General features: G+C 38.4%; 1 protein-coding gene across 3 annotated transcripts in view; it reads right to left on the bottom strand.

Annotated features, from left to right (window-relative positions):
• Positions 1–1,798: 1,798 nt before the first annotated feature.
• Positions 1,799–27,462, bottom strand: part of Dgk (diacyl glycerol kinase 1) — a 313,927-nt gene continuing 288,263 nt past the window's right edge. For all 3 annotated transcript variants that reach the window (XM_090388889.1, XM_090388891.1, XM_090388890.1), the window contains 5 exons: positions 23,722–23,926; positions 15,207–15,327; positions 12,878–12,938; positions 12,431–12,549; positions 1,799–2,151 (listed from right to left, as the gene is read on the bottom strand). In XM_090388889.1, coding sequence (XP_090245015.1) covers positions 12,454–12,549; positions 12,878–12,938; positions 15,207–15,327; positions 23,722–23,926 — 483 coding nt within the window. In that variant the 3' untranslated portion in view covers positions 1,799–2,151; positions 12,431–12,453. The remainder of the gene's footprint in view (positions 2,152–12,430; positions 12,550–12,877; positions 12,939–15,206; positions 15,328–23,721; positions 23,927–27,462) is intronic.

Here is a 27,462-nt window from a genome sequence, read left to right on the forward strand (position 1 = left end):
GTAGGAAACTAAACCTTGGAGGTTTATCATAAACGAAGAAAGCCTTTCTTACCAATGTCTTTCTTCCTAACCCCAGTCTCATAAATCTACTCTCTGTGGATTCAAGTCTCATAAGTTCTCTCAGCCTTTGTTCTAATTACTGGCTCACGGTATAGTAAAGACTTTTACTGATTACAGAAATCAGTCTTGAGATCACGAAACGTGGTCTCAAGAGGCAAATTTGCTCTCACTTGGAATCTTCATCCCTAGAACCTATAACGTAACAAAGTTATCTTACTACACATTTTCCATTTGTCAAAGAGCGTTTCTTGGGGTATAAAGACTTGATGATAACGTGCTGCACGAAATACGTGGTAGGTAGCAATGCCTATTAAATGTATTTCATATTTAACTGGTGTTGCTACTTGTAAAACTTCGTGTTGTGCTCAAGGGCGCAGACCACGCCAAACTCGAGGAAACACTTCGTGTCTTAGGATAATATAGTGCGGTGTACACTCCTTTAACCCCCACACACACACACCTCCAGCATGTGTGCGTGCATGTCGATTTAAATCGTTGCTCATGCAGATCGAAAGATATTTATTTTCTGAAAGAGGCAACCTTTATATTATTGAAGGATTCACTTAGAAAAGACAAGTTACATCATAGTACATTCGCAGTTTAGGATTTGCGATTAGATGTTATATTAACAAGTAAATATTTTCTGTTTATATTGCAGGACTGCTTTAAGGTCAGTGAAGATAGAAAATACCGTATTTAGCGATCACACGATTTCGAAGCACGGTCAATTCAAACAACGAGTGGTCAACCCGTAGGTACTCGTAGTACCTACGGGTTGTATTATATTATTATATGAATTATATAGTGTAATAAGTATATTATTATACCTACTGGTTGTCCACTCGCCACGTCAGACGCATATTCTGTATAATACTTTTGTCTTTCTGTATTAGATACCACACTTTATCCCTGTCTATGCTTATTAGTGCCAACCTCAAAACCAGTTCATGTATGCGCAGTAGTGACTGCCAAATACCTATCGTATACATTTCATATACGGATTTTCGTGTCATTTTGTTTCATTTATACATTTTTCATGTTAAGTGAAACTGGGCACAGCTACTTCAGTAGTAAAAACATGAGTACAGTACTAAAAATCAAACTATTCCCTAAAATACAAATTCTAATTGTTGCTATTGGGTATTGGCTCTACGAACTGGGGCCGAGTTGTGTTTCATCCCCACCCAGTTCAGCAACCGTTGGAATTGTTCTGTGTGCTGCTGACAAGCAAGATTTGTGTAATGACAAACAAACAGTCTGAGCTGTGTGACAATTTTTCATGGAAGGGAATGAGGTCAGAGCTAAATTAAAGAGGACTGGTTTGATATGGCTGCTATTTGGTTCACATAAACCACTTTTTACATCCATGCTACTATTCCTATCTGTTGCTCTACAGTATCCAGCACTGCAGATATATAAATGAAAACAAAATCTTTCTTCACGAATGAATCAAACTATAAATACATAAATGTACACTTCATCAACAAATTAACTTCCATTGCAACAGCCTAAACGATCTAACTAATGTAGAAATGTAACAATTCAGCCCCACTTAACTAATATCTACATCTAGTCAAACCCGACTAAGTATAAACAACAGCTGACTTAAAAATAAAAAGCTAACTTCCTAAAGGTATATATATTAGGCGACATCACAGTCCACGCAAGCTTTTTGTCATGTACAAGAATACTTCTTGAATTTATTATTATATTTTTTTTGTAAAAATGTTTTGCCAGGCAGAAGTGACGCACCAAAATATATGAAGTACCGAAGTGTCGAGGAGAAATGTCTACATCTAGTAACCTGTACACCTATAGTCCGTTCCAGAAAGGGGATAAAAGAGAACCTGTGAAGAATGAGGGGTAGGGCTTGTTGGAAATAGGGCAAGTCTTGCGAGACCAATTTATGCAAAAATACGACGTACACCTCCGGAATATTGATCATATCTGAAGACTCCTCGGCAGAAAAAGTGGCCATTGATGAAGAGCTAAAAAATGTAAACAGAAACAGCAGAACAGTCTTGGTCGAACAAACAGCACTGCTGAGACTTTCAAGGCAATGAACTCCAACATAGGAGGATTCCGATGATCCTGGAAAGGAAACAAAAAAGCTATAGTTACGATTAGAACCAGAAGAACTGTTTTAAAACTTAATTCAAGAAATAAGTTGTAAAATGTTCGATACCTCATTATAGTTCACACATTCATACTTTTTAGTTAATTTTTTTTATAACAAGACACTACAGCTAGCCACTAACAATGTATGCGTAGTCTCTAATCACATGGCATTACGCAATGGCCTTTCTTGCATCCTCAGAATTAAATGATTATTTATTTAATATACGTTCACGATCGCGGACAACAGTTAGGATAACCACAGCTTATTTTTTTCATTGGGTTTTATGTAGATAGATAGTTCACTCCTGGTTCAAGTTTTCAAAAGTTAGCTGTAAAAGTTCAAACTCAAATTTATACCAGACGATCTTATGGGGGATAGCAGATATATCCCCCTATGCCCTTGTTTAAAAATCGTAAACGATATGATCGAATAAATGTGACAAGGGAAGCAATGACAATTTCCTGCTTCATTCACTTTTCCGATTTTTAAACAAGGGCGTGGAAGAGATATATATCTGTTGTCCTGCAAAGTTGCCTGGGCAAGTAACGTATTTACTATACAGGAAACTCTCGGTTTACGAACAGTTCCGTTCCAAGACGTTATATGTTTTGTTCGTTATGTGCATCTTGCATCCTGAGCTTTTACGATATGTATCGTATACATTAGCAGCCATTTTAAAGCATTAAAACCACGTACTAAACAACAAATGGTCTATATACAATACATTTTAATATAATGTATGTATGCGGTATGGTTCAACGTATACGATACGTAACGTAAAATAAAATAATAAAAAAAAACACCCAAGATATCGTAATTGTTCATTTTAATTAAAACAGAGTTACAAAATAGAAATAAAGCAAGTCAGTACTAACATAATATATGTACTGTACATACATATGTATTCAACTTTTACTCGTCAATATCTTCATCAGAGTTCAATAATTTCCACATAAGTGACGCTAGGTGTAGATGAAAGGGCGTCTGATAATGAAGAAACAGCTGGGTTTTCTACTTTTTTAAAATGTTTTTATAGAAGATTGCACAGTTAGTTTCTTTAAAAATCTCACTGTAGCATGCTAGACAGCCATAAACGCCTCTTTTCACTTTTGCAGTTCTTTCCATATTTGCGTCTTCTTATTCAAAGATTGCCACTCCCTCAGAAATTGATTTAAAAGCTGCAGCAATTTTCTGCCTTGTAAATGTTCTGGGAGGCTGTGGAATATCAGGTTCTTCCGTTACTTCAGAATTTAGATGCGTCTCTATTTCAATTATTTCATCAGTTGTCAATTCCTCAAAATGCGAGTCCAAAAGCTCTCTCACATAAAGGTCGAGGTCCATTTTATTGCCCAGTTCAACAATTTCTTCAGGCAAGTTAGCCCTCATTTTTATAAAGTGAAAACCACCCAGAGATAGCTGAAAAACAGTCATTTGCATATTCAGGTCTAGCTCTTTTCTTCAAATCTTCAAATAAACTCATAGCCTACTTCTGAATTATTAATGAGCTGAGAGGCAAAATGTTCGTGTGTTTGCCTCTCAATCCACAAAATGAAAAGTTTTTCCATCTCGTGCAACAAAAAAAAGTCTTTTTTACTATTCCACTCATTAAAACAGGAGTTGTTTCTTTAACTGCCTCCACAATTCTTTCTTTATCTTTAATAATTGTTGCCATTCTCGATCGGTTCACACCATAATGACGAGCTATGTCCACCTGCTTCGGACCTCTTTCTGTCCTTTTTATGATGTCTAGCTTATTTTCTAAACTAATACTGCGTCTTTTATCAGCAGTACTATTTAGCTTTGGACCCATGATTGCTTAAATTTTTAAAATTATATTTTTAAGTCACCAAATGCAGAACTAAACTTAACGGTGTCTATAAAACAACTGACCACGTTTGTTGTTGTGCGACGTGAAATATCGGTCTGGCGCATTTTTTGCTGTGGGTTCGCAGTACTGCTATTATCCGTTTCAGATATCTTTGCGACTGGAAGAGAAAGGGATTGGGAAGCTCCCCTTTCCCAGACCCTAAGTGAACCAATGGTTGACCGTCTAAGATAACCTAGGCAAAGTAAGTGATGATCCTATTATATTATAATAGTGGGAATCCCCGATTCGATTTCTTTCCCACAAGAAAACATTCTACGTGGTGTTTGCATGTAAATCAACGCTTTTTTTTTACTGGCTAGATTAGTTTTATTAACCAAGAAGAGTTCGGTATAATTATCATATAAAATTTTTCTGATAATTATTGTAATAAATACATTTTTTAAAAAAGTTTTAATTTAAATCTTACAATTATGTTCACTATACGTTTGCCATTTCGTTTTATAAGGAATTCTATCTATTGGCGACTTTAAGAAATTTTGAATGAATTGTGACGTTCGTTATAGCGAATGTTCGTAAACCAAGAGTAGCCTGCATTCCGAATATTAAGTGAATAAGGTATTCAGTCATATCTGTTTGTAGGCGCCTCCATGGGCAGGAGCAGCAGTGCTTAGCACACACTTCTTGATTAGACCAGGGTTCGAGCCCGTGACCAGCAAATACGTAGGCTGCGGAAAGGTCAGGGAATGACCACCGCATATCCCCGGAGCAATATGGCCTTAGTTGCTCCTAAAAAACCAAATAACAACAACAATATCTGTTTGTGGTTCTATGATTTTTCTGCTTCTACATTAGAATTTGTGAAGAAAACTTTTATACTAATTTTGAATTGGTTTTTACAAATCACCTTCACCATCCTTCGCTAACTTGAAAATATAAGGATTTACTGTATCAGAGTAATAAAGGTCGGAAATAAAGTGAAAAGTGTTGATTGATAACTGTTGACTACTATGCAAATCGGAGCATTGTGGCATTAACAGCAAGTTACTGCTTTGGATAAAGAGATGGTTGAAAGAGAGAATGGTTATGAATGGGCACAGAACTTCTTGGACTAATGTTATTTGTCGAGGCCCCCAAGGGTTCAATGCTGGGCCCATTGTTGTTTTCTGTATTTATTAATGGTATCGATGAAGGCAGATCAGACTTCATTCCTAAATTTGTAGATGATACGAAGGTTGGCAGGGTGGTTAATCACAGTAATCAGGCTATGCTACTGCAATAATATCTAGACAAATTAGGCAGATGGGATGAGAAGGGGCAATTGGAGTTTAATACAGTCGAAGCTCTTTATAGTGACCCTTTTTTAACGTCCTTTTTTAACGTTATAATGATCTATGTGGTTGGTGCCGGCCAATTTCTCATTAACCTAATGCTATTTTATGAATAATCGATATAATGCCCTTTTTCTCATTCCCTGGGGGGTATTTATATAGTGCTTCGACTGTATTGATCAGTGTGAGGTACTTTATATGGGGGAACAGTAATTCCAGATTAAAGTATCAGTTTCATTTTTCATTACCCAAATTATTTTAATTATTTTTAAAAATTATTTGTTACTCTAATGTAAGTTTTTCGGTTTGTTCATTTTAATTTCTGGAGAGTATCATACGGAAGTGTTCTACGTACTATATTGAGGTAAACTTCTCTTATCATTTTACAAATATTCTTCATTACCCTAAGTGTGGTAGCACGCTTAGGGTAGTGAAGAACGAAAAAGACTTGGGGTTGTTGTAGTAGGGTTTTAGGAGTATTAGCGATTAAGGCAATATTGCTCCGTATATACTGTCTGTCTGTAAATTGTGAATGTTCTGTGGTCGATTTTATGTTTTTGTGGAGGAAAAAATCTGAGTTTTTTCCAGGTTGAAAAAAAAAACAATGCAACCCTCGCCTGAAACCGACTAACTCAGCCACTTTGTGAAAAAGGCAAATAACAATTCCTCACGTCATCGACGAGATTTGAACTCGGTTCTTTTTTAATTATTGTCTGGAAACGTCATTAGCATTAATTGAGGCATATGATGCAAGTAAACTTATATAGCATCAGCCAAAAAAAAAAAAAAACTCCTTCCCCCTCGACACCTGTATGTAGCGTAACCATTAGCTCTTGTTGGGCAGCACATTTGGCAAAATCGTCATCCGTCCCACACCGGGTGGAAGTTGATAACTTAAATAAATTTAAGGCTGAACTAGACAAACATTTGGAGTGACCGGATCGGTGAAATGGGAACGAAAGGTGCTCTACCCATGAAAAGCTTCATTTTTGAAGGTTGTAGCGCCTGAAGACTAGGCACCTACGAGGAGATTTGACTGAGGTGTTTAAGGCTTTAAATGTCTTCAGTAAGCTTAATGCTGATGGAATCATTCCCCTTTGCTTAGACTACGCACACGAGGAGGAAAAAAATTCAAAATGAGGAAAAATGGTTTCAGGATAGATGTGTAGAAATTTGCCGTCTGCCGGTGGGTAGTTGACTGTTGGAATAAACTTCCATCTGTTGTTGTGAAGGGGTAGTTTGAATAAATTCCAGAAAGAACTACACATACTATTAGAGGGGATGGACACAGATGGTATGAAAGTGCTGGTTTTTTTTTTTTTGTTGTTGCTGATGCTGTATAAGCTTGCTTTCTTTCTTCGTTTACCAGTACTAAAATACAATCAAACGATCACACATTATGCTGAACGCGCTGACCTTATGAAAAGGATTTAGTACAGATCAAAGAAAGAGAATAGAGAACTCTGCATGTATGAAAACTAAATAGAAAAGAATCGCTCGTATTTGGATTCATATAGTTGACTATTAAAGCAGAGGGCTGATGAGTTAAACAGGTTTTTTTTTTTTTATACACCTATCTTTTTTACAAGAATTTACTTTTCGAGGGGAGAGGATATTTGTTCGGCTATTAATTTTGTGATTAGCTGAGGGACATGATTTAGTAGAAACCTATGGGAATATGTCTCCAAGGAAACACATTTAACACCTGATATACAGTTCAAAATTCCAAATCATTCTGTTTACCTGAATCACAGAAATGAAAGAGAAAGTACTTCGTTCATGGACCATCTAAAGAAGTATTTTGTCACTCTAACCTTCACGTGTTGCAGTAAGAATACTGATGATAGGAATAACTATAACTGATTCTGTTTAACTGCTGCTAAATCCACTTCCTTCAAGGGCATAACGTAATGACATTGCCTCTGAACTCCCTAATCCTGTCTGTTTATTATGTGACATGAATGCACACTAACCGTTGTGGGAATCTTTGCATATGGATTAGTATAGAAACTTTAATAGAATTATCTTATAGATGACCAGCAACTAACAATTTTAAATTTTGGATTGATCTGGCGACAGGTAACTGATTCACCAAACTGCTATTTTTGACAGACGGTAGATCCACATGCTTTCATTTGAAGCTGTTGTAGAATATACACTCATAAGTCAAATCATTATGACCACCTGCTACCATTTTGGGTAGCCATTCGCTGTGATAACCGCTTGCACCCGGCATGGCAACCACTTCATGAGACTGCGGCAGGTGTCCTAAGGTATCATGGGCTAACCGAACAGAAAGACATCCGAGAGTTCGGTAACGGAGTGAGGTATTGGCGTGGACTGGTGAATGAAGCATTCCAGCGAAGACCACAAATGTTCGATGGGGAATATGGTGAGCAGAGGAGCTCACGAAATATTTGGACATAGTTCTCGAACTATTCTTACACAATGCGGGCCTTGTGACACTGAGCGCTGTCTTGTTGAATCTAATGCCATCTACGTATACGGTCACCCTGTAGGCAAAACGTGGTCCGAAACAATGCTGAGATAGAATCTGGCGGTGAGGGCAGGTTCATTAGGGATGCGAAGGATCCATGTAAAAATATCCAAAACCATGATACCATCCCCATGGGCCTGTTTTCGTCCAACCGTGCAGTCTGGTTGTAGCTGTTCACCTACTTGCTAGCGGATACGCACCTGTCCAACGGATTAGGGAGCTGGAATCTTGATTCATCGGACCAGGCGACTCTTCTCCAGTCTTCCAATGTCCAGGAACAGTGCTCGTGCCCGCTGTAGGAGGAGATGTCGATGACGGTCGGTCAACATGGGCGTTTGAACAGGTCGCCTACCCCGTAGACCCATATGCCACAGCGTCCACTGGATGATGTGCTCCGAACATTTCTCTGTACATCCTGGTTAGGCTGCCGTTAATTGACGGATTGTGCGTTGCTTGTTGTCCCGGACAGCACGTACCAACCAATTTTAACCTCGACTGTCAATCAGTAGCAGTCTCCCCCGTCCCGGCACTTTCGGTGGTTGTGTTGTTCCTTTTCGGACGATTACCACCATCATTTGTTTTATATTTTTTCTAGGTAGGGCCTCAGTATGACAGACACCAGTAAGTAAATGATAGATTACTTCTATATGGGTTCATGAATTCGCGCGAGAAGGAACAAGTTTTTAAGACATAAGGACAAGATTTTCGCAGAGTTTCGATAAACTTGCTCCTATGCATGAAACTATATGAACACAGGAAGAGGGATTTTTCCACAATAAGTGTGTTCTGGTCATCCAGCATCACATGAACTTTATTGAAGCGTCCTTATCGAGATCACCACTAAAATCACCTCGAAAAAGTTAGGCATTCCATGCTCCACAGTCCAAAAAAATAAAGCAAAAGGATTTCAGTTGGAGCCATTTAATCCTGCATGTGTTAATTAGCTTTCTAATTGAGACTTAGCCGCTTGTGACGTTGCTTGCAAGACTCTTTGGCCAACCGGGCTAGCCAGGTGGGTAATATGCCTGCCTGGCAACCCAAAGGTCGCGAGTTCGAATCCCGCCTCGGGCTTGGATCACAGTAAAATGCAAAAACCTTGGGAGGTGCATTATGGCCACAGAAGCTGATGCGCTAACAACTAACAAAAAAAAAAAAAAAAAGAAGATTTCCCACAATTGAATCAAGATGATAGTTTTTTCGGATGAATGTACTGTCGTGAAGGGAATTTGTCGCTCACCATTGTTAACACTTTATTTAGTATGGTAGGACAAATAAAGATTATTTATTTAATCGATCTAAGAATGTTTATTTTTGGTGCAAAGAAAATCATAATTTTTATGAGGAAATTGCGCAGCATCCTCCTTATGCCATGATATGGGCAGTAATTTCAAAAGATGACTTCATAGGGCCATATTTTTTCGATGCAAGTGTCAATAACACTGCTTATTTGAACATGCTTCAGACGATCTTTATTCCACAGTTTCGTGAGAGAGGTCTCGAGGCAACAGTATCCTGCAACAAGACTGTGCACCAGTATATTATACTCTCCCAGTTTAGAATATCTTGACCATAAATTAGTGGATGTGAATCTCATGTGTGGTCTCCTCAAAATCCAGACAACAACATGGGACAATTCGCTTTGGGGCATTTCGAAAAATAAAATCTCTCAACTTCGCCTAAAAACAGTTGAAGACCTAAAAAAAGCTATCAGGGACTGCTTTTCTGACCTCCAACCGTCAACATGGAAGTCCAGAAGAATATGGGGAAAAATTAAAATTTGTGCAAGAATGGAGAGGAGCATACAGATGACTTCTAACTAGTGCGTATAGGAACTTTGTGGCCATTCCATTCCATTCTGTAGGTCTTAGGGTTGCTTTTCTTGACAAAAGCATGGAATGATTAACTATATCAAAAATTTCACAGAATAAAGCTATGGAATTCCAGTGCTTTATGAATATTTTTTTGTGAACAGTGTCGCTGAGGGCGAATTTTGATATAATAGACATCCTGGCATGTAAATTCCGAGTATCCAATAGAAATTTATCTACGACTTTACAGAGCCGCCACTGTACATTATGCAAATTATTCATGCCTATGAAAACACTGGTCGCGACCACATCACTTCATTCCCGTTTTTTGGCTTGCTCAGTCATCATCGTTTAGATCAGGGGTGGGCAACAGCCGGCCCGCGGGCCACATCCGGCCTGCGACGATGTTGAATCCGGCCCCCTCGGTAAATGCATAAATATAGAAAATCCATACCTGACTACACTCGCCCTAAACGTTCGGCTTAATTCGGTTCAATCGGGAATCGCGGCCAGTACAACAGTAACCAAGTGATTCTACGCAGCGTCAAAGAGTTATTTCCTAATTATTATTGTAGCATCGATCGAACGAAGTTCCTTTGGGTTTGACTTCTTATTGAAAAAAAAAATATATATATATATAATATTGGTGCGAGATATTTTATGTTTTATACCTTTTCTAATTATTACAATTTTTAATTTAATATAATTTATAGCCCATAAAATGAGCCAATTAAAAAAAAAAAGAAAAATTGATGCCGAATGTCGCATTTTCAATGATAATTGGACATTCAGATATTTTTTTTAAAAAAATACCTTAATAATTTGGTAATTCAAGTAATATAACATTTTTTAGGTTCTGATTTTTTTTATTAAATCTTTCAATCTATTCCGGCCCGCATCATGATACGAAAATTTCATTCGGCCCGCTGACGAAAAAAGTTGCCCACCCCTGGTTTAAATGGTTCTTTGTGACGGGCTGTTGGACGACTTGAAGCCCGGAAGTCGCCTACAAACAGATTCTTGATTTTATTTCATCTGGAGACAAGGAGGAATGCGGTACCATTCCTCCAACATCACAGAAAGGGACACTTAGAGGAAGTAGTGTTCTCGTGTGGGGCGGAATAGTGATCAACGCCGCACCCCTCTTCATGTTTTTGATAGGGGTAGCGTAAGTGCGCAGAGGTACCGAGAATAATCCTCGAACCCTATGTGCTACTTTTTAGGATTTTCTATTCATGCACGACAGAAGAGCACAAAGAGCTCAAGTGGTGGAGGAATCGTGAAACTGAAGATATCTAACGACTACCGTTGTTAGCGCGATCACCAGACTTAAATCCGATCGAACACGTGTGACACGGCGTTAGGCATATTGTACACCTACAGCCAACTCCTCGATCACTTGGTGAGCTAAGGTCTGCGCTGTTAGAAGAATGGGATTTTTTGCCACCGAATCTTATAGGCACCTTTATATCGAGCATGGTTCACTCCTGTCATGCCTGTTTAGCCATTGGAGGAATCATACGCCGTACTGATGTCATGTGACCATATTTTCGAGCATCTGATATCGACTTCTGTAATGTGACCTTTTTCTGGTAATTATACAGCTCCTTTAAATGTCCCTTATACCTGTCCGAAGTTTCTTGCTATATTCTAATTTAATTGTTATTGTATAGTACACCACCATACCAAATTTTTTCCCGTTTCATTGCAAGCTGCACGAGTTACACCACGTTTTCTACGTGTTCTGTTAATTTTGTCGAGCAGTGTGCATCAATAGATTGTCTTTACCTGGTCTGTATTCGAGATGGAACTTTTCGGCAGATTCCAAATTTGGCAACACCGCTATCTCTAACTACTAATTTACTTGGTGATGCAGACAGTTGTGATGAATTTTTTATATCTAAAGCGTCTTAGGATAATATAACTTGCTTTGACATTGTTAACTAGCTATGATAATTAAACAAATTGAAAGACATCTTGGCAATAAGACCACTATGTCGTAAATTTTTTGTACTACTAACCCTGTTAGTGTTCGACGTACGGTCTGCGGTGGGTTGAAATGGGTCGTGCATTGCACTGGTTATGTTATATTTCATGCAGCATGTTGGATTTTCCTCTCTCCCTTTTGGTCAACAACGCGCAACCGACCTGAATGGAGTCTCTGGCTGGTGATTCCTCCTCGGTTGGTCCGCAAGAGACACGGTTGTATTGGCAAGAGTGGATGAAAGTAGCCGTGTTCGAGATAATTTCCTCTCTAATCTGGCGCTAACAGTCATCTCTGTTAGAAACTAGGTCAGGTCTTCGGTCCATTGTTTGCCTGAAGTACCGGTCTAATGAATGATTCAATGCCACGCTCTGCCCTTCTATAGGGCGTTAAGTGGCAGCGATAGCAGAAGTGCCGCACATGAAGTCATAATGTATTGGAGATTGTTTTAATGCAAAGTTACTTCAGTTTGTAGTATAGTAGACAGAATTTATATAGGCGAGTCAGTCATTCACTAGTTACTCCACAATGCATTCACGCTATAATTCCATCCTTCTCTTCAATAAATTCTTGGTCTAAGAAATTCTCTTCTTTCTCGTAAGCAATCGGTAGCTGAAAGGAAAAGGTATATGGAATTTGAGAGAAGAGGGTAATCAAAGAATGATCTTCAACAGCCCTATAGAATTTCTCTCCTCTATGGCAAATAACAGTTGTACTAAAAATGATTATAAAAACCTTATAACGGAATTGATTTATATTATTAATAAATTCATTAGATTAATTAAATTTAAAGGAAGCAATTTTACCATGAGTTGGCACATCATTTCATCTACGATTTCTTAAAGAAAAAGAAGGGGAACTTTGATTTTCTGGTGGCTGGAGGTGCCATTAACATTGGCATTTGGTTTTTTTGACTGATGTGTATCTGTTGAAGGAAATATACTCAATGAGAAAATATCTAGAAAGGCAATTTAATTAGCAATATGTATTAATTTAAAGTTTCCAGTTTTCTGACTTTACACACTGTTATTTGAAAGGATTTTGTTTTCCACTGTCACTAAATTGAGTATGGTTTTAATTTCTTGTTGTTTTCCGAAGAGTAGCAATAAAGGCGAACAAGATGGTCATGGAAATGTAAAATCTAAAATACAGTTACAGATGGCTGCAAACTTTTTCAGATGATATTTCATCAGATAAGAAAAGTACGTTTACTTGACTATAATAAAATCATCAGTATGGAATTATTTTCTTACTGTGCATGGTGGCTGCATCCACGGTTCTCCATCTATCTGCATTGGAAATCGTTTTCGTGTTCTATATAACAAATGAAACAAGACCGATGATATTGTTAATTGATTATCTTGCTAGATTTCATTAAAAAGAAGTAAAAGTGATATTTATGGTGTAAAAAAGAAAAACTTTTTCTACAAAACCTCAGTTAAAATATGACGACGTACACATGAATAGATGCTTTAAAAAAATAATAAAAAATAAAATATTGTTTCCATTGTTGTGCTCTCGCTGTTTGCATATTTGTCCTTTGGAAATACAGTGACTGAACATCACCGTCCTATATTATGATGATTAAAGCTGAATGTTTAAACACTAAAAATCATCAAAATTCCAGCGAATAGATAAAATAAGAATTAAAAATGGGCTTTAAAACTATTGTTAATGCACAAAAATATCGTTGTATATATATACTGCATCCGTAATTAACAAAAACAGATAATCGCTAAAACTTCCTACATAATAATAAGGACTTTCTTGAATTCGAAAATTCTGCATTGGTTAAATTTATTAATACATTAAATTAAAATGCACTATTTTAACCTCTCTTGCAAAAATTCCAAAAATATAATATTCAAATTTAGTTTTATTGGGAGATTCAACTGTCAGGGACAAGGGTAACATTTTTTATAATAAGAATAGGGGACTAGAACCAGGGCGTGTCTGCTAGGAGAAACATTATCGCTGTACAGATTTCCAGATTTCAAAAGGGATAAAGAGAGCATTATTTTTCACGTGGGTGACTAATGATGTTAAAGGCGTACGAACTGATGATTTGTTGGATAACTATAGGAACATCCTGAACATGCTTCAAGTTAGGTCAGAATATGTGCATCTGCATTTCTGTCCAAACAGGCTAGGAGAGACTATATGCTTGAAAGCCTTGTGGATTAACTCAAGACTTGAGTGACTCTGCAAGGCTTTTGGGGGGATCGTTTTATGTGCGTAGCCTGCACTTGTAGGCAAATAAATCTATTTTGTATGAACAAAGGTGATGCAATGGTCGTTGCTAATATCATTGAGAAGACGTTAAGAATTCAACGATTACAAGAACTAATGCAGAAACAGAATATCCAGCTGGATAAAATCTATCAAGACAAACGCACCAAAACCTCCATGGACAATATGCATACCTTCCGGTGACATTTACTTTTGTAAGTGGGGATAAGCATTCCAATCAAGTGATATTCTTCGAAAACTGCATGGTTCATGCAGTCCACGCCTCAGCCAATGCAGAAACTCTAGAAATTTATACAGGTGGTTTCAAAAACTGATGCATCTGTGGGAGCTGCAGTGGTCTTCCAATATCTACTGCCTCGGTTACGCACGCTACCACATGAATGCAGAAAAAGCGAAAATTTATGCTCTTAAAATCACCCTAACTCTCTTTATTAACCTTTTAAGCCCGCAAACCTTAATTTATACGAACTCATTTAGTGCGGTGATGGCCTTGCAAAATAGTTTCCAAAACTCACATCAACTATGGAGACAAATCATATCATGAATTATTCATGATATAATTTGTAATAAACAAACCGTTACAATTTTTTTTTTTTTTTTTTTTTTGATTCCTGGGAAATGATCAAGCATGGTTCCATTCAGTTCCTTCTACTCATACAACGACTGTGCAATGAACAGTGGGATCAACTAAGGAACACTCAAACACGTAACAAATTACGTGAAATAAAGCAAAAATCATAACTATGGAAATCGAACTTTGGACAGATGGAAATAGTTTTTTTTTTTTTTTTTGTTTGTTTGTTTCCAACGGTCGTTACTAATAGCATTGAATATTCCAGTTATAATATATATGTGCGTACCTTATCAGCACAACCTGTACATCTCGCTGTAAAGAGTTGTACTTGAACATTTGTATATAACGATTTATTTATTTATTTATTTATTTGTATTACTGCTTCGAGATTTTATTGGAAAATCCATACGAGAGTTCATATATACGAGGTGAAAAATAAAGAGAATTACGCAGGACTTTACGACAAAAGAGAAGATTTTTTTTTTTTTTTTTTTTTTTTTTTTTTTATAAACACGAACTAGACATTTATGGCATTTTGCTGAAATTCCGGGCTTAGGCAGCTATTATCGCGCATCTCTACTCTCCATATCCATTAGTTATTTATTTTTTGATAACCTTTTCATTCACTTGAGTAAAAGATTTATCATTTAAAATTTCAAAATACATCCTGCTGTTAATGAAATCCGGAAATTAGAAATTACTCACATGACCGTTACCGCAAGCATTAATCAGTAGTTGAAGTACTTAATGACACTTACCTAATAACAACGGAAGAACATTGGGCTAAACGTCGACCTGATGCTCTGAGACCTGCCTTTACTTGTCCCACGTGCATACAGTTCTCTAGTCCGATGACCTCTATCATCTTGTCTCCGATATCTATAAATTTAGAAATGAAGTATTAAATAACGAGAAGGTAGAACTTCATTATAAGCATACTTTCTTAAACTAGTAATATAAACACGAGCAGCTTCAACCTGACATTTTTCGTTAGTTATACAGGGATTAATTATTTTGGTAAACAATGTACTTTTTAGCGGAATTCGCTGCTTTTTTGCTTATATATATATATATATATATATATATATATATAAGCAAAATATCAAAATATCTATATATCTATACACACACACACACACACACACACACACACACACACACACACACACACACACACACACACACACACACACACACACACAATGCGGTCGTAGTACATAATTACCAAATTAGAATTGTTCAAACAACAGACCCGGTTTGTCCGAAATTTGAAATAGAGTAATTCCTCTGCATTCGCGGATCTAAGATATCGAGATTTTATAAATTGTGTACCAAAATGTTACAATCCCCATTATTTTTAACGCATAGGTGATTCAGTCCATTCACCGTTGAACAAGTCCTTTTTGCCAGGCAACGAACGTTACCTCAACCGTAAACCTCCGCGGGAATAGTGTTGTTATTATTATTATTATTATTTTTTTTTTTTAGGAGCATTAGCAACTAAGGCCATTTTGCTCCGGGGATATGCGGTGATCATTCCCTGACCTTTCGGCAATCTCCGTATTTGGTGGTCTCGGGCTCGAACCCTGGTCTAATCATGAAGCGTGTGCTACTCACTGCTACTCCTGCCCACGGGAATAGTGCCCTACAACTCCTTCCTTGGTTCGTCCCAGGAGCGACACAATATGTAAGTTATATGTGGAATTATTAATGAATTGTAAATATATGAGCTGTATAATGTTTGTACACAATCATAAATGTGTAAATACTGTATGTATTAAACATAAAATGTGTATATAATATTTCGGGACGAGACTACGTGTTCAGTATATGTAACCCACTGCACGTAGTATCTCGTACCCTGATATGTACTTAGCACCCTCCTGGCACTTTGCCGTCCCGGGGTGGTTTCCTTATGGAAATAAACAGATAATAATAATAATAATAATAATAATAATAACCACCAGCACAGCTCAGATACTGCCATTAGGCCTTCCTTGCGTGGTCCTTTGCCTTCTTCCCCCCCGTGCTGCCCCTCTTTTCCCTCTGGTGGGGCATGGGCCTTCTCCACTGATTTGGGGGTCATCTTCTCTATGGACCCCTTATCTGTTTTTCCCCCAGTCTTCAGTCTCTCCCCCTCTCTCTAACTTACAACTACTAGTGTCCGAATCATTTCTAAATTGCTTGAGCCCTACACCCAAAAACTTAATAACATAAATAGTACTCCTTTTGGCTGACCCTTACTATAAGGATTTTTTTTTTTTTTTTTTCTTTTAGGTTCTAGCCACTGAAATCTCAGGAAATTAGGTGGCAGCACCTACCAGAGTAAATAACTGTGCAGCACCTACCAGACTGTAGGCAGCACCCACCAGAGTAAATAACTCTGGTCATTTAGCCCGGCGGCTAAATGCTAAATGACCAGAGGAACAACGGTACACGACACCACACATGTACAAAATCGATACACTTTTAAACCTCTAGCATTGGCAGTGTTCTGTTTCACACCCACAATGTATAGGATGTAGAGATGGGGAAAACGCCTTGTGCCGTTTGACACTAAACACACTCTACACTCGGCGCCTCCGTAGCCAGGTGGGAAGGAGCAACAGTGCGTAGCACATGCTTCTTGATTAGACCGGGGTTCGAGCCCGTCACCACCAAATACGGAGGATGCGGAAAGGTCAGGGAATGACCATCGCACCGGAGCAATATGGCCTTAGTTGCTAATGCTCCTAAAAACCAAATAACAACAAATAACAACACTCTACACTCACCGTAAACAAAAGAATAAAATTATTGCTCCCTCTTCCCACAGATCATTCAAGCAGGTGTAGTGAGTTGTGCAGAAGGTGATTATTTGTTTACACTCTAACCCCCATCTGAAACTTGGTTGCCAAACTTTTGTCACTTTGCAGTTAAATTTGTGGCACACCTAAAGAGTTATTGCCAGTGAAAAATATTTGCATTTTTCGCAGAAGTATTTCAGACGTGTTTGAGGAGCGTATCAACCTAGGAGAACAGTTGACATTTAGTGTATATGTATATACACTGAAAGGACAGAATTTATGGGATACCTGGTTCCTGGGCAGTGCGACGCTGTCACTCCTCTCGTTAGTGGATAAACCCACCGCTTTGCAAGTATATAGGTACACCTCATAACTGCATCACGTAGACGGTAGCTCGATGTCAGTATGATAAACGTCGTGAGTTAACCGACTTTGAAAGAGGGATGATAGTGGGTGCCCGACGAATGGGTCACTCTTTCGCAGAGGTGGTACAGAAATTGCACTATCCCCGTTCGACAGTATTAAGAGTGTATCGGGAATATGCTATTTCCGGAATAACATCTCATCGTGGACAGCGCTGTGGGAGAAAAAAGGTGGTGGATAAACATGGTCGTCGACGTCTGTCTCGCATTGTTTCAGCAAACCAGGAGAGCGACAGTGGCACAAATCACCGCCGACTTCAACGAGGGAGGTGCCAGAAATGTTTCCACCAAGTACAGCAGGTGATCATTAGCCGCAATAGGTTATGGAAGCCGCCGATCCAACAGTCCCACTGCTAACACCACAACACAGGACTCTATGCCTCACCTGGACTAATGAACATTGGACCTTGGATGATTGTAGACGGGTCTCCTGGTCCGATGAGTCCCGTCTCCAGTTATTTCGAGGGGACGGGAGGGGGCATATCTGGCGGAAACCGCATGAAGCTATGCACCCGTCATCTGAAACAGGAACTGTTCAGACAGGTGGACGGTTAGTAATGGTCTGGGTCATGTTCAACTGGCACACGTTGGGACCTCTGGTACGTCTAGACGCGTCTCGGAACGGTCCAGGTTGTGTCCATCCTTGCAGACCATCTGCATCCCTTCATGGTCATCGTGTACCGACAGGGCAATGGACTTTTCCAGCAGGACAATGCGCTTCCGCACAGAGCTGTGGTGACTAGAACATGGTTCGAAAAGCATTCGGCAGATTTTACCACCATGGAATGGTTTCCTCGTTCACTGGACATGGACCCTGTGGAGCATCTTTAGGATGCTGTGGAAAGGTCCGTTCGAGCTTTGGATCAAGGAATGCGACGGAATTATGAACAGCAGTGCAGCAAGCATGGATGGAAATACCTGTGGAACACTTTCGTGAACTAGTGGACTCAACGCCTTGCCGTGTGACTGCCCTTATCCGGGCCAAAGGTAACCCATGATTTTTGTCCACTCAGTGTTGTTCTTGTAAAAAAGATAAGAACTCTTGTTCTTATCTTTTTTATATTATATTTTTCTTGTTGGGTTGTCAACCATATCATCGTTTTATTGTTGTATTAAAGAAAAATGAAGTTTGTTTTTTTCATATATTTTATTGCTATATTTATTGCTTTTCCCATAACTATATTTTCTCTCGGACGTTAGTCATGCCACCCGCAGGGATTTCTGTATGCGCAGTACAGACGATGGAAAAGAGCAATTAACCAAATAAAATTTCCAAATAACACTATCAGAGGGAAATGTGGCACCAACAATAGAGGTGAATGGCAGTTGGCAAGTGCTGTCCGGGACAATAGACGGCTCACAATCCCTTAGCTAACGGCAGACTACAACCAGGACACACGGTAAAACAATTCGGGCACACCTTCCAGCGGACGCTCTTGTGGATAGGCTTGTTCATGTGCCCACGTTGACAGACCGTCATCGACACTTCCGCCTACAGTAGGCACGGGACCACTATTCCTGATCATTGGACAACTGGAAAAGAGTCGCCTGGTCTGATGAATCAAGGTTCCAGCTCTATCACTGATGGACGGATGCGTATTTTACGGCTAGTAGGTGAACAACTGCAATCAGACTACATAATTGGACGAAAACAGGCCAGCAGCGGTGGTATCATGGTTTATGGATGTTCTGGGGATGTCCATGTTGTCATGAACATCAATTGGTCCCCTCATCACCGCCAGATCCTACCTCGGCATTGTTTCGGACCAAGTTTTGTCCTACTGGGTGATCGTGTATCTTGATGGCACTGACAACTGATTTTTTTAACACTTTCACCAAGACAACGCCCCGTGTCATAAAGCCGACATTGTGCAGGAATGGTTCAAGGATCATGTCCAAGCATTTGGTCTGCTCTCCCTGGCAGCCAAATTTCCCCGATATTAATCCCATCTAACACTTGTGGGATGCGGCGGAACGCAGCATTCGCCAGTCCACGCTTGTGCCTCATTCCGCTGTCGAACTCCGGACATCCTTCTGTCCGGCTGGTCCAGATACCTAATGACACTTCCGCGGTCTCGTGGAGACGATGCCACGCTGTGTGCAAGCGGTTATCACGGAAAGGCGGCTCAAAACGATGTTAGGTAGGTGGTCATAATGTTTTGGCTCAAGTTTATGTGATTGACAGTAACTGAAAATTATGCTTGGTTGTATTTCGAATTTTTAACCACCTTTTATATAATATATATATATCCATATATATATATATATACATATATACAAAACGAATACCTACCACATGTGCACTACGAGTATTTGTTTCTACTTGCTCATGCTGTAAGGGTAGATGATCGCCTAATCTACTATTGAATGATAATGGCATCCATTCAGGGAATATATAACAAGGCGTGTTCGATGTTTTTTTCAGATAACCGACCGATCATGTATTCAGCTGGGTACTTACACTATACGGTAGCTCCTGTAACTGCAGCGACACTTCATGCAATGCGTGGAGACTTTTCCAGTATTCTGCACTTGTGTTTATTCATGCAAATAAAGATGCTCTTTCTTTGTCCGGAAAGTGTTTCGCAATGCGTTACGGACTGGGAAATGAAGTATATCAGAACATCGTGCCGTAGCCTCAATGTACAATTCCTCTTTTTCGCAGCATGGGCAGGAACAGGTTTCTTTCTTAGTCCACGTTGTGCGTCTAAGACGCTCAGGATCTTCAACTTTTCGGATCATTTCTCTTATACCATTAGCTGTTAGTGGACTTCTGCTGAAACCTTTTCATCAACCGAAACTTCTTCAGTGCTGATAGTGTACGGTTATTGTCCTCGTAAAACAGTATCACAAATAAAGCCTGATGTTTCATAGAAAGTCATCGTTCGAGCCACTCCCACAGCACGTTGGCTACGTCCGTGAATTGACATATTCTTCACTTGCATGCAATTTACATACCAAGATGCAGTCTTATTTTTTCATCACTCCAGTTTGATTTCCTTGCATACCACTCAACATGGACAGCCATAATGCATGTCAAAAGTTCAGTTCCAGTACTACATTTTCTTCTGGTAGTTTGGAAAAGACCATATCGAATGGAAGATACAGCAAACAAAGTAATTGGACACATGAGACTACAACCAAGAAAGCCATGGATAACAAGTGAAATTCACAACCTGATTGTAAAAAGAAACAAAGTCAGAAAGAATAATACAGCCGAAGGACAAGAACGGTACAGAAGACTAAGAAATAAAGTGACCGAGGAATGCAGAAGGGCAAAGGAAAAGTGGATGGATGAGATATGCAAGGAAGGTGAAGATAATTTAAACAATGGAAAAACTGACGTAGTATGCAAGATGATTGCTACATATACTCGAGACCTTAAAACCAAAAGCACAGCAATAAGAGATAAAGATGGAAAACTACTGATTAGAAATAGAGACATAGGAATAAGACGGAAAGAGTACCTGGAAGACCTCTATGATGGAAACCAAAAAGTGAGGAAGCCTGGGAGGCCGAACTTGAAGTAAAAGAGGATTGTTTGGGACCAGACCTATTAGAATATAGAAGAGCTCTAAATGAGATCCCCAGTGGAAAAGCAGTAGGGACAGATAAAATTCCAGCTGGATTGCTAAAAAAAAGCAGGAGACAAAACAAGGAAAGAAATGTTCAATATCATAAAAGCAATCTATGAAGAAGGAAAAAATGTGGATGACTTTTTTTTTTTTTTCAAACCCGGACAGTGACATTGGCCAAAAGAGGAAATGCGACAGAGTATAAAAACTACCGAACCATCATCAGTCTGCTTATCCACGCATCCAAAATACTTTTGAACATAATAAAACACAGAGTCAAACTGAAAACAGAACAGTTTTTAAGCGAAGATCAGTTTGGTTTTCGAAATTGAAGAGGAACACGAGAAGCCATCTTAGTGCTACGCACAATTGTAGATCGATGAATAATCATAAATAAAACCACACACACACAGTTTTTATTGATCTAGAAAAGCATTCTTCTCTGTATCGTTCCAATTTTAGTATATGTTCTCTGGGAGAAGCTTTACAGTCATGATGAAGGCCCAGTTTGATTGGAGAGATCGACGAGCCATCAAAAAATTATATGAAAATCAAACGACAAAAAATGAATTTCAAAATAATGAAGTAATAGCCAAGATAAGAAAAGGAGTTAGGCAGAGGTGTGCGTTATCACCGTTACTATTTAACTTGTACATGTAGGACGCTCTAGAGAAAGTGAAGTGCAAAACCAAAGGAATAAACATAGGAGTACAGGTGCAATACGTTTTGCAGATGATATAGCAGTACTAGCGAAAAATGAAGTGAAAAAAAACACAATAGAAGTAATGGAAGAAGTTTTCTTAAAATACGGGTTCAAAAAAAGACAAAAATAATGGTTGCCGGAAAAGAAAGTCAAAGAAAAACAGACAAGATAGAAATAGATAACAAGGAAATTGAATAAGTAAGCTCATTTGTATATAAAATTAAAAATTAAATTTTCTGTTTATACTCCGTGACGACCAAACGGTCAGAGTAGTTCACAAGATAGACAGAATACAAGAATTATTAACTATTTAGCAACCTTTCTGTCACCAAAAGGAGAGTTACATCTTGGACGAAACATACAAGAGGATGGCAAAAGCCATTTAGAAATAAAAAGAATTGCAAAAGCGAAAGAAGCACTTAGGAAAAATAAATCATTTATTGCAAAAAAGATAAACAAAGAAAAGAGGAAGAGATTCGTGAAAACCTATGTATGGATGTGAAACATGGTCAATAACAGCAACAGACTGTAGGAGAATTCAAGCATTTGAGATGTTTCTCTGGAGAACGTTGATGAAAATCAACTGAAGAGACAAAAAGACGAATGAAGAGGTCCTCAGTGTAGCTGAGGAACAAAGAACAATGAAGAAAGCCATAATAAAGAGGAAGATGCGGTTTCTAGGACATCTCTGGAGACACAATGATTGGACAGTAAACATACTAGAAGGACAGCTTGAAGGGAAAAGAAGCAGTGGACGACCAAGAATCACATCACTTGATAACGTGCTCCGACTTTCAAGAAGGAACTACAGGGAAGCAAAACAAAAAAGCCCAAATTCGCGTTGAATGGAGAAAAAAAGATCTCTAATAGTGACAGGGCTTGGCCCTTAGAATGATGATGACGATGATGAGTTTGGAAACTTTTTTTTCTGTTGAATTTCTCTTCCCGATCATCTGTACTATGCAAACTTCATTTTCCGATTAATCGTTCACGCTACAGACTCATCGATATAGGTGAACTTAAATTATGCTCACTCGGTATTTTTACTTCAGACGGGTCTGGCCCAAAAACACCAACGGCCAAAACCCCGACAGTATCTACTATATTGTAAAAATATATGAATATAATTCTATATATTTATTAGTTTTTTAGTAAGTAAAAATTTACCTTAGATTAATTTTGAATAGAAAGAATATAAAAAATAAATTTTAATGAAAAATACCTCTTTTAATTTGAAGATCATGATTTCTGTTACAAAAACAGACAGTTTTAAAATACGATCAGCAAATAATATAAAAATTATCTAAATTTTTATAAAAATAAAAAATAATTATAAAAATAATTACCAATCATTTAAATAGTAATTTTTGAAGTCGAATTTTGGCATTTGTATAGGGCGTTTGAGCAATGATTATAGGAACAGCAATGAAATGCTAAAGATAAAAAACTTTAAATACTTTCGGAATAATAGAAGCATAACTAACAATTTTGATAGGTATGGCCAAATATCAGAAATGCACTTTTGTTTTTATAAAGATAATGAAATTATAGTTATATTATAATATTAGTTTTTGGATTAATAATATTAAATTATATTTTATAATTTAATATAAATTATTACGCACGAGATTTTTCTTTTATGAAAAGAGCCTTTTTATAATAGGCAGGAATCTATCTGCAATTTGGAAGCTATCCAGGTTCGACATATAACATGTACAGTATATACATATAAAGATGTACAATATATATTTTATACAATATGTAAACACCCGATATGAATTACTCACCCTGCACTGCAGTGCTCAGATCTACAGAATAAAAACTGTTAGTGGAAGCATCTCTTTCTTTTTTTCTCTTCTTTGATCGACTTCGCTTCCTTTGACTGGTGCTGTCGCCCCATAGATTGGACCCACCATAGATACTGGGAATATTGAGAACAGCTATGCCCTGAAGAGATGGACCATTGGCCAAGTCTAATGACACGCCATCACACTGAAAATAAGTTTGGTATTTGCATCACCTAATTTGCAGTTAAACACTTTTGTAAAGGAAATGGTAAGCAAAACTAAACAGCAGAGTAGCTAAGCAATGGTGTTTCGTGGCGGTGTTGCAGGTTTGTGCAACTACCAATTATTTTTTTATCAAATAAATTTGGTATATAATTATAAATTATTTTACTTATTCCGTACTCATCTTGTGCAATAACTTCAATACTACAAGTACAATACGGTCACATGGCGCAGACTGCTGTAGCCGAGTGGTCAAACGCCAGAGTACATTAGTACAAGCGTTGGAGTTTACCGTGGTTCAAGATCACGTGATTGCTAAATACGTTGACATTCTTGCATTTTCTCTGTCATATGAACTCCTCTGACTTTATGTGGTTGTCCCGAAGCATAAACAGAAGATTTATTTAATGTAATTTTGCGATCTCTCCCCCTGTTTGTTATAGCTAGTGCGGTTGCCGATTTCTTGTAGAGAGAAAGAGCTACTCCAATAGAAAATGAGGGAAAAGGTATTCAGAGCAAATCAGAATCTGTATATGGCAAAAGCTCTTTAGAAAGTTCGCTTTAATAAACGCACTGAGATCGCTTGGCAGCCGGGGCGTTAACACGGTGGATAATACAAAATTAGTTTATTAAGAGAGGTGGTATTATGAAAACTTTAACAAATATTTGAAAATTTATAATAACACACAAAAAAAAAAAAAAAAAAAAACCGCGGAAGAAATCATCGCTGTTATAGGTTTATTATTAAATAACGGGCACTAAGAAATTTAACTGATAAAACAACAGAAAAATATTCGAACAACAAACAATAAAACAACACGGTATTGAAGACAGAAGAGCGTTACGGATTTCAATATAGAAAAAGCATCGGCGAAAAACATCTGTTTTCGGGGAACTTTAAGCCAATTAATAAGATGGGGAGTTTAATCAAAGTAGATTATAATAAAAGACAAGTAATATATAAAAATAAACGTAAATGTAGAAAGGTATACATAGGTTCATCTGAAACATGTATAGATGAACACAACAAACACGTGGCTAAGGGGAATACGAAAGAATCTGAATTAGCAGGGCACGGGCTGGAGTCCATACAGTAATAGGAACTTTTGAAGTACTGGGAAAGAAGACTAGAAAAAGAAAAAACCGCTTTTTACATCACGGTTTTATGCAGCTTGCTCTAAGGGGAGAGACAATGGGGAACTATGGAATGGGCAGTTGAACCTTAAAATTAAGTAGAGATTAGTGGAGCGTGAGGACGATGATGAACAATATGCTGTGAGAACGCAAGGGTACTGGATTAAACGTCTCTTGCGACTTGAAAGTAATTTGAGTAAGGAAAACTTGTAATCATTGTTACTGCTCTTCGTATTCATTAAGCGTGTGAACAAGAACCGGGTAAAGGGTTTGTAACGTGATATTTATTTATTAAAATTATTTACTGTGGTCTATAAAGTGTTAGAATATTTTATTTCCTGATGACATAAATAAGATCTACATTACCAACAGTTAATTTTTGAGAATGTTAACAGGGTTTAACGAGTAGTGTAATAAAGAGGGTTAACGGGAAGAATATATGGGGGAAACTACTAATGTTGAGTAAAGGTAAGGCTCCAGGAGTGAATGGTATTTAGAGTACCTTCACATTGGCGAGCGAGCGATGGGTATTTCACATTGCAAAGCATGCAATTCAACGATATTCAGTTTTAAAAATGGTCTTGTAAAAGCCGTGTAATACATTCTCTAATATACATATATTGTTTTTAATTTAATTTTTTAAACTATTCAAACGCAAAGTATGCAGAAATATATGCGCTTGCACATGTTTGAAATTTTGAGCGTTTAACTGTTTTTAAACCGTCAGGGACAACAGAAAGTAATGACCGAACATCGGAAACACACTTCCATTTATTTATGAGGTAACTCGAAATTCTATTTAAAAGAACTTACAAGTTCCTATTAGGCCGGTTGTAGTGAAATCTGGAATAACTCCACATGTATTTCTAAAATATCCAAAAATAAAAACTCACGATAATCCATCAATTAGGAGTCGAGTTGTTGCATGTGGACTGACGGACAGGGAAAAGACATATAGGCGATTTACGCATAAAAGCAGAAGCGTCTAAAAAGTGTCTTTTGTGTCCATATCAGCCAACTGCTTTATATTTTGAGCCTGACCTTTTTTCGTACAATTTCTTAATATATGTGTAATAATAAGAATACTGTGGTAACGTCTGTTCACTGATCCCAATCTTAACTACAGATTTACAGTAATTTCTTTACAGGAAAAACATATGAACAGGTCTATGCAAATAAAGGCATGCATACACATTATACAGGGTGATTCACTACCAATGCGACATACTTGCAGGAGGTGTAGGGGCACAAAGACGAATCGGAATCACATAGCATTGCAGGGTCCAAAATGCCTTCGTCATGCGGTAGAGGACGTTGAACGGGAGGTCGCGTGAACAGCGATCCCGCTGGAAGTCAGCATTTGCGAACCGGTTCCCGAGGCAGTAGGATGGACGAGTATTCAAACGTTGAACTGGCCGACATGCACTTCGCGTATGGAGCTGCGGACTGTAACGGGCGCGCCGCTCTGCACCAGGAACGTTTCCCTCACAGGCGTGCTCCTAATCATACGATTTTCGCACGTGTGTACAGAAGGTTACGTGAGACTGGTTGTTTCAGGAGAGGTACCATGAATTGAGAGCGAACGACGAGGACGCCAGACAATGAGGAGAATGTCCTACGTCTTGCAGAAGGCAATCCGAGTACTCGAGCGATAGGCCAACGATTGGGTATTTCCCAATCCACTGTATGGAGGATACTGTCAACAAACCAAATGAGTTCATACCATCTGCAACGCGTCCAATCATTGGAGCCTGTGGATTATCCACTCCGGAGGACTTTTGCTACTTGGTTTCTTCAACAGAAACGGTTCGCAAATGCTGACTTCCAGCGGGATCGCTGTTCACGCGACCTCCCGTTCAACGTCCTCTACCGCATGACGAAGGCATTTCGGACCCTGCAATGCTATGTGATTCCGATTCGTCTTTGTGCCCCCTACACCTCCTGCAAGTTTGTCGCACTGGTAGTGAATCACACTGTATAGAGGACCTCATATGCCTATTTACATGAAAATAATAAATTCATCTTACCGCTTTCTAGTCCTCAGGCAACTGCCACATAAAACCCAGAACCTCTTGGTAACATCTTTTTTTTCCTAAAATTAGCTTCATCTTCATTCCAAAGTACAGAACGCGACTACGCCTCGTTTATTAAATTTTGCCAAATTTCACAAGAGCAACATGTTTCACCCTTACACAAAGTAGGGATGGAAAGTACAGCGTGGATGCGCAAAACGATTCTCGCTCGAGAATCATTTTGCGCATCGTGTTTGAAAACAGAGTCAGCTTCAAAACGACATCGCTCTGCAGCTTTATCGATTGCTCGTTCCCAAATATGAAGGTATACGTAAAAATGCTGCATGTGAGTTTATCATCCTGTTGAGAAAGT

This window comes from Mastigoproctus giganteus, chromosome 14, assembly GCF_048544385.1.
Source record: "Mastigoproctus giganteus isolate SK-2022 chromosome 14, ASM4854438v1, whole genome shotgun sequence".
In the NCBI taxonomy this organism is placed as follows: domain Eukaryota; kingdom Metazoa; phylum Arthropoda; class Arachnida; order Uropygi; family Thelyphonidae; genus Mastigoproctus; species Mastigoproctus giganteus.